The 12,911-nt window shown below is 55.2% G+C and overlaps 2 protein-coding genes across 10 annotated transcripts in view; both read left to right on the top strand.

The window, feature by feature from the left end:
• Positions 1 to 5,956, top strand: part of LAMB2 (laminin subunit beta 2) — a 15,436-nt gene extending 9,480 nt beyond the window's left edge. The window contains exons 17-33 of the mRNA XM_012811917.1: positions 664 to 796; positions 974 to 1,166; positions 1,242 to 1,385; positions 1,612 to 1,843; positions 1,927 to 2,090; positions 2,171 to 2,395; positions 2,479 to 2,696; positions 2,804 to 2,900; positions 2,991 to 3,363; positions 3,458 to 3,642; positions 3,716 to 3,957; positions 4,031 to 4,379; positions 4,691 to 4,898; positions 4,978 to 5,119; positions 5,202 to 5,378; positions 5,474 to 5,633; positions 5,713 to 5,956. Coding sequence (XP_012667371.1) covers positions 664 to 796; positions 974 to 1,166; positions 1,242 to 1,385; positions 1,612 to 1,843; positions 1,927 to 2,090; positions 2,171 to 2,395; positions 2,479 to 2,696; positions 2,804 to 2,900; positions 2,991 to 3,363; positions 3,458 to 3,642; positions 3,716 to 3,957; positions 4,031 to 4,379; positions 4,691 to 4,898; positions 4,978 to 5,119; positions 5,202 to 5,378; positions 5,474 to 5,633; positions 5,713 to 5,849 — 3,379 coding nt within the window. The 3' untranslated portion in view covers positions 5,850 to 5,956. The remainder of the gene's footprint in view (positions 1 to 663; positions 797 to 973; positions 1,167 to 1,241; positions 1,386 to 1,611; positions 1,844 to 1,926; positions 2,091 to 2,170; positions 2,396 to 2,478; positions 2,697 to 2,803; positions 2,901 to 2,990; positions 3,364 to 3,457; positions 3,643 to 3,715; positions 3,958 to 4,030; positions 4,380 to 4,690; positions 4,899 to 4,977; positions 5,120 to 5,201; positions 5,379 to 5,473; positions 5,634 to 5,712) is intronic.
• A 189-nt stretch (positions 5,957 to 6,145) lies between these two features.
• The window catches only part of USP19 (ubiquitin specific peptidase 19), a 12,689-nt gene continuing 5,923 nt past the window's right edge, over positions 6,146 to 12,911 (top strand). For 2 of the 9 annotated variants that reach the window (XM_023519546.1, XM_023519550.1), the window contains exons 1-17: positions 6,330 to 6,588; positions 7,777 to 8,035; positions 8,293 to 8,331; positions 8,469 to 8,597; positions 8,684 to 8,817; positions 8,891 to 9,193; positions 9,309 to 9,525; positions 9,656 to 9,812; positions 9,911 to 9,982; positions 10,098 to 10,213; positions 10,316 to 10,536; positions 10,621 to 10,816; positions 10,898 to 11,031; positions 11,142 to 11,300; positions 11,386 to 11,496; positions 12,210 to 12,320; positions 12,404 to 12,505. In XM_023519546.1, coding sequence (XP_023375314.1) covers positions 6,448 to 6,588; positions 7,777 to 8,035; positions 8,293 to 8,331; positions 8,469 to 8,597; positions 8,684 to 8,817; positions 8,891 to 9,193; positions 9,309 to 9,525; positions 9,656 to 9,812; positions 9,911 to 9,982; positions 10,098 to 10,213; positions 10,316 to 10,536; positions 10,621 to 10,816; positions 10,898 to 11,031; positions 11,142 to 11,300; positions 11,386 to 11,496; positions 12,210 to 12,320; positions 12,404 to 12,505 — 2,601 coding nt within the window. In that variant the 5' untranslated portion in view covers positions 6,330 to 6,447. The other 7 variants (XM_023519551.1, XM_023519544.1, XM_023519545.1 and 4 more) reach the window with 7 other exon arrangements.

Genomic DNA, 12,911 nt, shown 5'->3' with positions numbered 1-12,911 from the left:
AAAAAAAAAAAAAGAATAGAATAGAGAAGTAGCTTCTGGGTGTGTCTGCATGGAGGTCCTTGGTAACCTTGGCACAAGATGCAGCAAATGTTCCACTGGAGTAGGATGCTAGAGTGGAGGCACTGACTACAGTGGTCTCTTTTGAAAAATGTGTTGAGCAGGAGAGCAAAGATGAGGTGACATCTAGGGGAAGATTTAAGGGATTGAAGGACAGTTTTGGGGAGAGGATGAAGGGACCTGAGTATGGTTTTGCAGGCTGATAGAAGTGACTTAGGAAGCAGAGAAAGAGAGAGGAGGTGACAATCCTAGTGAAGAGCAGGTTGTAGGCTGAAGTGTGAAGAGATTGTTGAGGAAAAATAGCAAGTTCTTGTACCAGGGAAATGCTGTGGGGTTACCAGGCTTTATGAATGTTTCCAGTGAAACTGATCCATACAAGTGTATGATTCCAGCAAGCCCTATTTATTGGAATCTTTTGTACAGATTCTCTGTTAGGATTCCCAGCTGTTTCTTGGCCTGGCCTAGCCCAGTCCAGCCCAGCCCACCCCAGCTGTAGTTTCTGCTTTGGCCAATCGTTTAGTTGCTGTGAGTAAGATACGATAAACTCAGATGATGAGTATGGGGACCTTGGGTGAACCTCCCATACCTGTCTTCACTTGCACCCAGGTACATGGTGTTTCCCAGTCCTGTCTGTTTTGAGCCTGGCATCTCTTACAAGCTACATCTGAAGCTAGTACGAACAGGGGGAAGTGCTCAGCCTGAGACCCCTTACTCTGGACCTGGCCTGCTGATTGACTCGGTGAACAATTCCCACTCACTCATACCAACCAAGATGGCAGGGCACGTGGGGCTGGGACTAGGGTGGTAGTGGAGAGGTCTGTGACTGAAGAGGCAGACTCATGGCTGGGGTAAGTACTCTGTCTATGCCAATGTGGTCCTAGGTCTGAACTGTACTCTTCTTTGCTCATCCCTTCAGCTAGTGTTGCTGCCCCATGTCCTGGTGCTAGGGATGTTTAGTGGGGGTGATGCTGCTTCCCTGGAGCGCCGTGCTACCTTTGAGCACTACCGCTGTCATGAAGAGGGTCTACTGCCCAGCAAGAACCGTCCCTCTGAGCCCTGTGCTCCCCTCCTCATCAGTCTGTCCACCCTGATCTACAATGGTGCCTTGCGTGAGTGTCTATGATGTGGGTTGATGGGGTAGAGGTGGGGGCCCAGCCTGACTTGAACTTACTCCCCTCCCACAGCTTGTCAGTGCAACCCTCAAGGCTCACTGAGTTCTGAGTGCAACCCCCATGGTGGTCAGTGCCTATGCAAACCTGGAGTAATTGGGCGCCATTGTGATCTCTGTGTCCCTGGCTACTACGGCTTTGGCCCCACAGGCTGTCAAGGTACTTTTCTGCCCCTTGTTCCCTCCTGTTCTTTTCTCTCCTTTCCACTACTATTCTCCCTCTGCCCTCTGGGCCTGCTTCTTCTTTCCTCTAACTCAGCCTTGGACCCCATATTCTCAATCCTTTGTCCCTTGCAGTTCTCTTCTATTCCCTGACCTTCCTACCCTGACCTCACCCAGACTCCCCTCAGCCCCTTCCCCTGGCTTAGCCTCTTCCCTGCCCTCAGCCTGCCAGTGTAGCCCTGAGGGGGCACTCAGTGGTCTGTGTGAAGGAACCAGTGGACAATGTCCCTGCCGAACTGGTGCCTTTGGGCTTCGCTGTGACCGCTGCCAGCGTGGCCAGTGGGGATTCCCTAGCTGCCGGCCATGTGTCTGCAATGGGCATGCAGATGAGTGTGATACTCACACAGGCGCTTGCCTGGGCTGCCGTGATCACACAGGGGGTGAGCACTGTGAAAGGTAAGCCTGGAGCAGCTAGGAGTAGGTCAGTGGGTGGGCAGGTTGCTCAGGGATAACACATCTCTTCCTTCCCCTCTCTGCAGGTGTATTGCTGGTTTCTATGGGGACCCACGACTGCCATATGGGGGCCAATGCCGGCCCTGCCCCTGCCCTGAAGGCCCTGGGAGCCAACGGCACTTTGCTACTTCTTGCCACCGCGATGAGTACTCACAGCAGATTGTGTGCCACTGCCAGACAGGCCACACAGGTGAGTGGATGGGGGCAGGCATGGGACCAGGGTAAGGTGGCTAGGCCAAGTACTCATGGCTTCCCCTTGACTGTGGGCAGGGCTTCGGTGTGAAGCTTGTGCCCCTGGGCACTTTGGACAGCCATCAAGGCCAGGTGGCCAGTGCCAACCATGTGAGTGCAGTGGAAACATTGACCTCATGGACCCTGATGCTTGTGATCCCCACACGGGCCAATGCCTGCGTTGTTTACACCACACTGAGGGGCCACACTGTGCCCACTGCAAGCCTGGCTTCCATGGGCAGGCTGCCCAACAGAGCTGTCACCGTGAGTATGGAAATGGATGGCTGGGGGTGGGGTCCTGCTGCTTGGGCTCTCCTTGACTACTGTGTTCATCTTGGCTGACACAGGCTGTACCTGCAACCGGCTTGGCACAAATCCCCAACAGTGCCCATCTGCTGATTCGTGCCACTGTGACCCAAGCAGTGGGCAGTGCCCATGCCTCCCCAACGTCCAGGGTCCTAGCTGTGACCACTGTGCCCCCAACTTCTGGAACCTTACCAGCGGCCATGGTTGCCAGCCTTGTGCCTGCCACCAGAGCCGGGCTAGAGGCCCTACCTGCAGTGAGGTATGGGACCTTACTGCTGATCCATGGGTAGATGGAGCAAGCTGTCTGCCTTGTCTTGTGGGCTTAGCCTCTGATAGAGGCTAACTCACGACCTGTTCCTCCCCTAGTTCACAGGGCAGTGTCACTGCCATGCTGGCTTTGGTGGGCGGACCTGTGCTGAGTGTCAAGAACTCCACTGGGGAGACCCTGGTTTGCAGTGTCGTGGTGAGGGAGTCAAGGGGTCCCTGGGTGGATGGAAGACTTCCCAGGATGTCCCATGGGAGTCCTAACTCCATGGTCTGTCCTTTCCTATAGTCTGTGACTGTGACCCTCATGGAATAGACACACCTCAGTGTCACCGCTCCACGGGTCACTGTAGCTGCCGCCCAGGTGTGTCTGGTGTGCGCTGTGACCAGTGTGCCCGTGGCTTCTCAGGAGTCTTTCCTGCCTGTCATCCCTGCCATGTATGCTTTGGGGATTGGGACCGCGTGGTACAGGACTTGGCTACCCGTACACGGCGCCTGGAGCAGCAGGTGCAGGAGCTGCAGCAGACCGGTGTGCTGGGTGCCTTTGAGAGCAGCTTCTGGAACATGCAGGAGAAACTGGGCACAGTCCAGAGCATTGTGGGTGCCCGCAACACCTCAGCTGCCTCCACTGCACAACTTGTGGAGGCCACAGAGGAGCTGCGGTGCGGATGGGCCTCAGAACATCTGGTGGGATTGGGCAAAGTTCCAGTGGATCAGGCTGAAGTCTCTAAACATTCCCATCCCCTACCAGTGCAGGCGTGAAATTGGGGAGGCGACTGAGTATCTGACTCAGCTGGAGGCACAGCTCACAGATGTGCAGGATGAGAACTTCAATGCCAACCATGCACTAAGTGGTCTGGAACGAGATGGGCTTGCACTTAATCTTACGCTGCGGCAGCTCGACCAGCATCTTGACCTGCTTAAGCATTCAAACTTCTTGGGTGAGTTGTTGGCCAACTGAGCAAGTGGACCAAGGTCAATCTTCAGCTAACTTCATGTTTCTGCCTTACTTAGGTGCCTATGACAGCATCTGCCATGCTCATAGCCAGTCTGCAGAGGCAGAACGTCGTGCCAACACCTCAGCCCTAGCAGTGCCTAGCCCAGTGAGCAACTCCGCAGGTATCCGGCATCAGACAGAGGTGCTGATGGATGCCCAGAGGGAGAACTTCAACAGAAAATACATGGCCAACCAGCGGGCACTGGGCGAGCTCTCTGGCCGAACCCGGAACCTGAGCCTGAAAGGCATAAATGAACTGGTAAGGTGCAAGCGTGGGGAGGGACGGTTGGATGTGGATGTTCCTCCTGTGAGCCCTGCCCTGTTCTGTGCAGGTATGTGGGGCCCCAGGGGATGCACCCTGTGCTACAAGCCCTTGTGGGGGTGCTGGCTGCCGAGATGAGGATGGGAAGCCCCGCTGTGGGGGCCTCAGCTGCAATGGTGCAGCAGCCACAGCAGACCTAGCCCTGGGCCGAGCCCGGCACACACAGGCAGAGCTGCAGCGGGCACTGGCAGAAGGTGGTGGCATCCTCAGCCAAGTGGCTGAGACTCGTCGGCAGGCAGGCGAGGCGCAAAAGAGGGCCCAGGTGGCCCTGGACAAGGCTAATGCTTCCAGGGGACAGGTGGAGCAGACCAACCAGGAACTTCGAGAACTTATCCAGAGTGTGAAGGACTTCCTCAACCGTGAGCCTCCCACGTAACCAGGCCATGTGGTTGTTTCCCGCCATGTCTATGTCTTAGGTTCATATTTGAGTCTTAGGGCCTGCATTGGACTTGTGTTTACGATCCCAATGTCTGGCCCCTGAGTCCTTGCCAGTATGTGGTCCCCAGGTCTGTGTCCCTGTGTCTAAGCTCCTTAGTCATTGTTACTGTTGTTACATCATTATGCCTATTAGCAAACCTCTATCCCCATGTATGGATCCTGAGTCAATACCCCAAGTCCATGCCTATGCCAGTTAATCTGTGTTCTTAAGTCCTTGCCTATGTCCCCATAGAGGAGGGGGCTGATCCTGATAGCATTGAGACGGTGGCTACACGGGTGCTAGAGCTCTCCATCCCAGCCTCGCCTGAGCAGATCCAGCAACTGGCAGGTGCGATTGCAGAGCGAGTCCGGAGCCTGGCAGATGTGGATACCATCCTGGCACGTACTGTGGGAGATGTGCGTCGGGCTGAGCAGCTACTGCAGGATGCACAGCGGGCATGGTCTGACATCCCATTTCTGGCCCCTATCCCTAACACTTAGTCCTGATACCTGCAGGTTCTGATTCACCATTTTTCCCAGGAACCGTGCTGAGGGTGAGAAACAGAAAGCAGAGACAGTACAGGCAGCATTGGAGGAGGCCCAGCGGGCACAAGGTGCTGCCCAGGGTGCCATCCAGGGTGCAATGGCTGACACACAGGACACAGAGGGGACCCTGCACCAGGTGTGGTCTCCCTAGGACATCAATGGGGAAGGTTATGGGCTTGCATCATAGATCTGTTTAACCTCCAGCCTACTCATGGTAGGTACAGGAGAGGATGGCAGGTGCAGAACAGGCACTGAGTTCTGCAGGTGAGCGGGCTCAGCAATTGGATGCTCTCCTGGAGGCTCTTAAACTGAAACGAGCAGGAAATAGCCTGGCAGCCTCTACAGCTGAAGAAACAGCAGGCAGTGCCCAGGGTCGTGCCCGGGAGGCTGAGCAGGTGAGCTGAGGCAGAGACTGCTGGAGAAGGTAGTATTGGAGGCTGGGCCTCCACTGGGATACCTTGTTGGTTTCCCTCTACATCTACATCTGCAGCTGCTGCAGGGCCCACTGGGCGACCAGTACCAGACAGTGAGAGCCCTAGCTGAGCGCAAGGCCCAGGGTGTGCTGGCTGCACAGGCAAGGGCAGAGCAACTGCGGGATGAGGCTCGGGACCTGTTGCAGGCAGCTCAAGACAAGCTGCAGCGGCTACAGGGTGAGGAATGGGGCAAGTGGGTACCAGATACTCGGGACTGTGGGAATAGGACCCCTAAGCTGAGAAATGCACCTCCTAGAACTGGAGGGCACCTATGAAGAGAATGAGCGGGCACTTGAGGGCAAAGCAGCTCAGCTGGACGGGCTGGAGGCCAGGATGCGCAGCGTGCTTCAAGCCATCAACCTGCAAGTCCAGATCTACAACACCTGCCAGTGACCCCTGCCCAACGCCTATCCCTGTCTCCAGCCCCGCCCCACACGTGTCTGCTATGCGTTAAAGAGCTCTTGACCCGGCAGGGCCCCCAATAAACCAGTATGAATCCCAACTGTGTTGTCTGGTTTCTGATTTGGGGCGGGCGGAGTGTCTAGAACACCCATGCTACCAATAGTAGGGCCCAGACTCAATCAAGGCACCGGAGCCCCGCCTCCTTTCGCTCAGGCCCGCCCGGGAGCTGCCGGGAGCTGTGAGCTCTCTCCTGCCGGAAATGCGTCACCAGCTCTGCGCTCCGCCTCCCGCAGGCCTAAGCAGAAGTCGAAACAAAACAAGAGGCTAAGGCGGTGGCGGCGCCGCCGGGACGGGGGAGGGGCGCGCCGGAACCGGAACCGACCTGACACCGGAACCGGAACCGAAAGCGGGTTGCCAGGGCCCGAAGAGGGCTGGCGGCGGCGGTCTCGCTCGGTGAGTGGGGCGGGCCGCAACTCATCGGTTTGGCCAGAGCGGGGAGGCCGCGACGCGGGCCCGAGGAGGCCTGTTCAAGGTCACGGGCCGTGCCAGCCCTGACCTCTCGAGTGTTGTGGCGTGCTAGGCACACCGAATGCCGGCGGGACCGTTACGCGTTGCCTGTGACTGGCTTCCTGCCTCAAAGAGGACTGGCGGCTTCCTGGAGGAGGTGGTGGCGGGCCCAGGGTTCGGAGACTGGAGCTGGGTAGCAGCCCGGCCAGGGTACTGGTCTATGGTCAGTAACCCCGCGCAGTCGTTTCAGGCCAGCTCAGGTGCCCAAACAGCCCGTTTCCTGCCTCGATGTCCTAGAGCTTTGAGACGGATGCGACCTTCAGCTAGGGCTTTGGGTGCGAGGAGGCAGCGGCGGGCAGTTGTCTGCCCTTCGGCTGTAGATCTGCCATCATTAAAGATCCAGCCCACCAGTATCTCATCTGACCCGCAGAAGGGTAGCCTAGCCCCCTGGCACACACACATACTCACACGCAGCGGAACAGACAAGTCACTCTACTGCTACTGGCTTTGGGTGGACTTGAGGCTGTCAGGGGTCCCAGATGCGTGGTTCATCCCCACCCTCATCTCAGTATTTGGTTTTGAGAGCTTCACGTTGGATGGAGAAACAGTCCAGAATCTACTAGAGGGTCTGTGGGAAACTGGGTAGCAAGTCCCTGTGGCTTAGAACTGTTCACTGAAGGGACCTGAGAAGGAAGATTGTGATGTCTATTCCAGTCTCAAACTGGATGTCCATCTTGCCCTTGTACTGGAGCAAGGTTGCTGCTGAAGAGGTAGTGTGAGATCTAGATACCCTTTTCAGTCCTTCTGTGCTTGGGACAGCAGCTGGGAAGAGGAATCTCTCTTGGTATGAAGAAAGATCAATAAGTGCAGGGGAGCAGGATTATAAGGAGGGTAGGAACTGGCAGGAGACAGGTGGGGTGCTTTTGCCCCAGAGTAGTGGCAACACCTGGGCTGGGCCTGTTATCCCTATAGAGCCTGGACCTCTGGCTGCTTCTTGATTTGTCTCCTTTCTGGCCTGCCTTCCCCACCTCCTACTTCTCCAGTGGTGACTAAGCAGCCAGTGAGAGTGAAGGAAAAGTGAGCACCCTGCTCAGAGTGCCAGCCTTGTGGTCTGAAGCCATGGCTTCTCTCCAGATTGGTAGAGGAACCTGGGCCCAGGCCATGACTGCCTTGACCTGATGCCTCCTTAGTGAGGTTTCCAGCTTTGTGGCTGTGTTATGGTAGATATCTAGATTTGGCCAGAAGTGGTTGCTGCTACTTACATTATTTATTCCCTCTTGAGAATAATCTTAGAGTGTCTAGGGCTACTTCAGGTAGTAGGGTTAGGAGTATCTTGGGTTCCCAAGCCCTGGCCATAGTCAGGCAATAAGTTGTTGGGCCTTGGCAGTGATCATTGGTTTCTTTTTGTTAGGGTGTCGGTTACTTGCTGAGAATTTGGCCACAAAGAGTTGCCAAGATAGCTGGGCCAGGAAGAAAGCGCCGCAGCCCTGACCCAGACACGGTTGCCGACCCCGGGGCACTCTGGCTGTCAACCAAGCGGCTCAAGATGTCTGGTGGGGCCAGTGCCACAGGCCAGAGGAGAGGGCCCCCAGGACTGGAGGAGGGTACTTGTAAAAAGAAACAGAAGGATCGAGCAAACCAGGAGAGCAAGGATGGAGATCCTAGGAAAGGTGGGAGTAATTTTCTAGATAGCTTGTGGCCTTCTCTTCTTCCCTTCTCTTTAGGAATGCAGATTGGAGGTTGGGAGATGACTTTTTTTGCTATTCCCTCTGGTCTCATGTGGAGAGAAAGACCCATTACAGGTTAGGTAGAGCCTCAGCTTTGAAGTCTGGGTACTTGACTGAGATCCAGAAGATGATTGATGGGGTGATGGGATCCTGGACATTGTCTCCTATTGTTGTCTCCTTGTTCTTTCCTTCGTCATCAGGGTCAGTGTCCACTCCTCGAGAGGAGCAGAACAAAGAGGGTGAGTAATGGATGGGCCTTTCATTTCCAGATGATAGGGGAGGCAAGGGTTCTGGAGCAGTTTCATTTAGGGCTGGGTCTCTGTTACCTGCTTATCCCCATCAGGAGCTTGTGATCTCTTTGCCACTCCCCCTACAGAGTTGTTGCTTGATTGGAGGCAGAGTGCAGATGAGGTAATTGTTAAGCTTCGTGTGGGAGCAGGTCCTCTGCGGCTGGAAGAGGTGGATGCTGCTTTCACAGATACAGACTGTGTGGTACGGCTTCCAGGTGTGTCCATCTGCCCTGCCTGCAGTAGTATATTTGAATCATCTGATATCCCCCATCCCAGCTCACAGACCCCACTCTGTCTGTAGGTGGTCAGCAATGGGGTGGTGTCTTCTATGCTGAGATAGAAAGTTCTTGCACCAAAGTTCAGGCCCGCAAGGGTGGCCTCCTGCAGCTGTCACTGCCCAAGAAGGTGCCTCTGCTCACGTGGCCCTCTCTCCTGGTGAGTTCCAGTGTAGGATAGGGTGGGGATACCCAGTGTGGTCAACAGGGCCTGACTGCTATATCTTTGACAGAAGAAACCTCTAGGGACCCAGGAGCTGGTGCCAGGGCTGCGGTGCCAGGAGAATGGGCAGGAGCTGTCTCACATTGCCCTGGAGCCAGGCCCTGAGACCCGCCGGCCTAAGCAAGAGACCCGAAACCAGAAGCGGGCCCAGGGCCGTGGTGAGGTAGGCTCGGGGGCTGGCCCCGGGGCCCAGGCAGGGCCCAGCGCCAAGAGGGCTGTGCATCTTCGCAGAGGGCCAGAGGGGGAAGGATCCAGGGATGGCCCTGGACCCCGGGGTGATGCTCCACCCTTCCTGGATGACCCGGCTACCCAGGTGAGAGCTGGATGCCTGTTTGTGTGATAGGAAATGAGAGGAAAGGGTGTGGACTAGAGTGGGGGCCACCTGCCATACCCAGGGTTGATCTTGCCAACAATCTTGCCATGAATAGGTTGAGGTTGAAGAACAGCTTCGTGTACCACCATTGAATGCTCAAACCTGTCTCTTGGGCTCAGAGGAGAACTTAGCCCTTTTGGCAGGAGAGAAGGCAGTGTGCCCCAGGAATGACCCAGTCTCTCCAGTCATGGCCCGGAACAGAGACCCTGGGAAAGATGACCGTGGCAAGGAGGAGATGGCAGTGGCAGCAGATGCTGCAACCCTGGTGGATGGTAAAAGTGGGGCTAGGGCTGGGCAGATAGAGCTCTAGATTGAGTTGCAAGTTTGGTGGGTGAGTAGGGAGTAGAATAGTTACAGGATAGACCCTGTCCTGGGTCATACTGAGCCATGGTCTTGACATAGAGCCCGAGTGTATGGTGAACCTGGCATTTGTCAAGAATGACTCATATGAGAAGGGGCCAGATTCGGTAGTGGTGCACATATATGTGAAGGAGATCCGCAGGGACACCTCTCGAGTACTTTTCCGTGAGCAGGACTTTACGCTCATCTTCCAGACCAGGTGAGTGAGTGGGCAGGATGTGATGGGGCAGATGTCTTGGGTGAGATAGCATGTCTCATATTCTTTCTCTCATCCTTTCTCCTGTTCTGCCTCTGCAGGGATGGGAACTTCCTAAGGCTGCACCCAGGCTGTGGGCCCAACACCATCTTCCGTTGGCAGGTGAAGCTCAGGTGGGTGGTGCCCAGCCCCACCACTGTGCCTGTCTCACCCTGGGCTCCATTTCCCTGGCCCATCTAGCCTGATGCCCACTGCACCTGAGTCACTGAGTTCAGCCTTTTCCCATAGGAACCTGATTGAGCCAGAGCAGTGCACCTTCTGTTTCACGGCCTCTCGCATCGACATCTGCCTCCGTAAGCGGCAGAGTCAACGCTGGGGGGGCCTGGAGGCCCCAGCTGCACGAGGTCTGCACACCAGCTCCCTTCATTCCCCAGCTGTACATGACCAGGACCCTCTCCTCTGCCACATGCTGCTAACCACCAGCCCTCTCATTCCCCCTTTTTAAGGTGCAGTGGGTGGTGCAAAGGTTGCCGTGCCGACAGGTCCAACCCCTCTGGATCCAACCCCACCAGGAGGTGCTCCTCACCCTATGACAGGCCAGGAGGAAGCCCGGGCTGTGGAGAAGGACAAGCCAAAGGCTCGATCTGAAGACACTGGGCTAGACAGTGTGGCAGCTCGCACACCCATGGAGCATGTAGCCCCAAAGCCAGAGCCACACCTGGCTTCGGTGAGAATTTTGTGATGGGAAGGGCCAAGAATGGAAGCTGAAGAGTCTCTAGGCTATATTCTCATACTCCCTTTGTTCCCACAGCCCAAGCCCACATGTATGGTGCCCCCCATGCCCCATAGCCCAGTGAGTGGAGACAGTGTGGAGGAAGAAGAGGAGGAAGAGAAGAAGGTGTGTCTGCCAGGCTTCACTGGCCTTGTAAATTTAGGCAATACCTGTTTCATGAACAGCGTCATTCAGTCTCTGTCCAACACTCGGGAACTCCGGGACTTCTTCCATGGTGAGAGCAGGGCCTGGAGCCTGGGATATGGGTGAGGGGGTATCCTTGTCCCTCAGACATCTGCTTGGCTGCTTTTCTTAGATCGTTCTTTTGAGGCTGAGATCAACTACAACAACCCACTAGGGACTGGTGGGCGCCTGGCCATTGGCTTTGCTGTGCTACTTCGGGCGCTGTGGAAGGGCACCCACCATGCCTTCCAGCCTTCCAAGTTGAAGGTGATCTGTGACCACTACCACCCTTGGCTGGAGAGGGTGGGGAGGCCCAGCCAGCTGGGTGTGCATTGGGTGCTAGGACTTTATGCTCACACTTTGGCTCCTGCATCCAGGCCATTGTGGCGAGCAAGGCCAGCCAGTTCACAGGCTACGCACAGCATGATGCCCAGGAATTCATGGCTTTCCTGCTGGATGGGCTGCATGAGGACTTGAATCGTATCCAGAACAAGCCGTACACAGAGACTGTGGATTCAGATGGGCGACCTGATGAGGTCAGAGTTGGAGGTAGTGAGTGGGCATGTTTCATGTGTATCTTAGTCCCCCGATCATCTTATTTCTCACCACTCTGCTTCTCAGGTGGTGGCTGAAGAAGCGTGGCAGCGGCACAAGATGAGGAATGACTCTTTCATCGTGGACCTATTTCAGGGCCAGTACAAGTCGAAGCTGGTGTGCCCCGTGTGTGCCAAGGTGTGATGGATTCCCTAGTTTGGCTCAGCTAGTCTAATCAGATTAGGTTCAGAGGCATGTGCATCTTCAGGTGCTGAAGGGCAAGGTTTGTGCAAGGAAGATGGCAGGTAGATCTTAGGGTAAGGTTCTTGACTCAGGTAAAAATAATATTTGGGGGCTCGGCGCCTATAGCTCAACCGGCTAAGGCGCCAGCCATGTACACCTAGGGTGGCGGGTTCGAATCCCCAGCCCGGAACCGCCAAACAACAATGATGGCTGCAACCAAAAAATGGCCAGGCGTTGTGGCGGGCGCCTGTGGTCCCAGCTACTTGGGAGGCAGAGGCAAGAGACTCGCTTGAGCCCAGGAGTTGGAGGTTGCTGTGAGCTGTGATGCCACGGCACTCTACCCAGGGGGACAGCTTGAGGCTCTGTCTCAAAAAAAAAAAAAATAATAATAATATTTGGGCTCAAAGATGTGGTGACATAAGGTGTGAGTGGCATGGTTATAGATAAGATTGGAAAGGCATATGGGGTACAAGTGAGGGACAAATTGGTAAAGAAGCTAAGCTGAGCAGTTCCCCTTGTGCTAGAAAGAGGGATTGTTTTCTTTCTGTGGGCCCTCCTGATCTCAAGTCTGAGAGTTTGCTGGATGGCTGTGAGGGGCCTAAAAGTGGTCAGAATGTGTTACATGAGCTCTTTGGGCATAAGCATCCTGTCTACTTATGCATCCACAGGTCTCCATCACTTTTGACCCGTTTCTTTATCTGCCGGTGCCCTTGCCACAAAAGCAAAAGGTTCTTCCTGTCTTTTATTTTGCCCGAGAGCCCCACAGCAAGCCCATCAAGGTGAGCAGTAAGCCCCTATCTCTCTGGGCTATCCCAGAGTACCTGGTCCTCGTCCCCCACTGATTCTGCCATTTTTGCCATAGTTCCTGGTGAGTGTTAGCAAGGAAAACTCCAGTGCAAGTGAAGTATTGGATTCCCTTTCTCAGAGTGTTCATGTGAAGCCTGAGAACCTGCGCCTGGCTGAGGTATATCTATCTCCCTTTGGCTTTTATGTATGTGGATGTGTGTACTCACAGCACAGACACTTGTACAGTCAGCACCTGTATACATACACATGCATGTGCACATCACTGCACAAAAATAGGTGGTATGGGACAGCGCCTGTGGCTCAGTGAGTAGGGTGCTGGACCCATATACCAAGCGTAGCAGGTTCAAACCTGACCCTGGCCAAACTACAACAACAAAAACAAAAAAATAGCCGGGCATTGTGGCGGGTGCCTGTAGTTCCAGCTACTTGGGAGGCTAAGGCAAGAGAATCGCCCAAGCCCAAGAGCTGGAGGTTACTGTGAGCTGTGACGCCACAGCACTCTACTCTGGGTGACAAAGTGAGACTCTGTCTCTTAAAAAAAAAAAGTCATATGCTCTTATTTG

The sequence above is a fragment of the Otolemur garnettii genome, unplaced genomic scaffold (assembly GCF_000181295.1).
Source record: "Otolemur garnettii isolate 467f Iridium unplaced genomic scaffold, OtoGar3 scaffold00179, whole genome shotgun sequence".
Lineage (NCBI taxonomy): Eukaryota > Metazoa > Chordata > Mammalia > Primates > Galagidae > Otolemur > Otolemur garnettii.
Note: the sequence above shows the minus strand (reverse complement) of the source record. Positions and strands in the feature narration are given on the sequence as shown.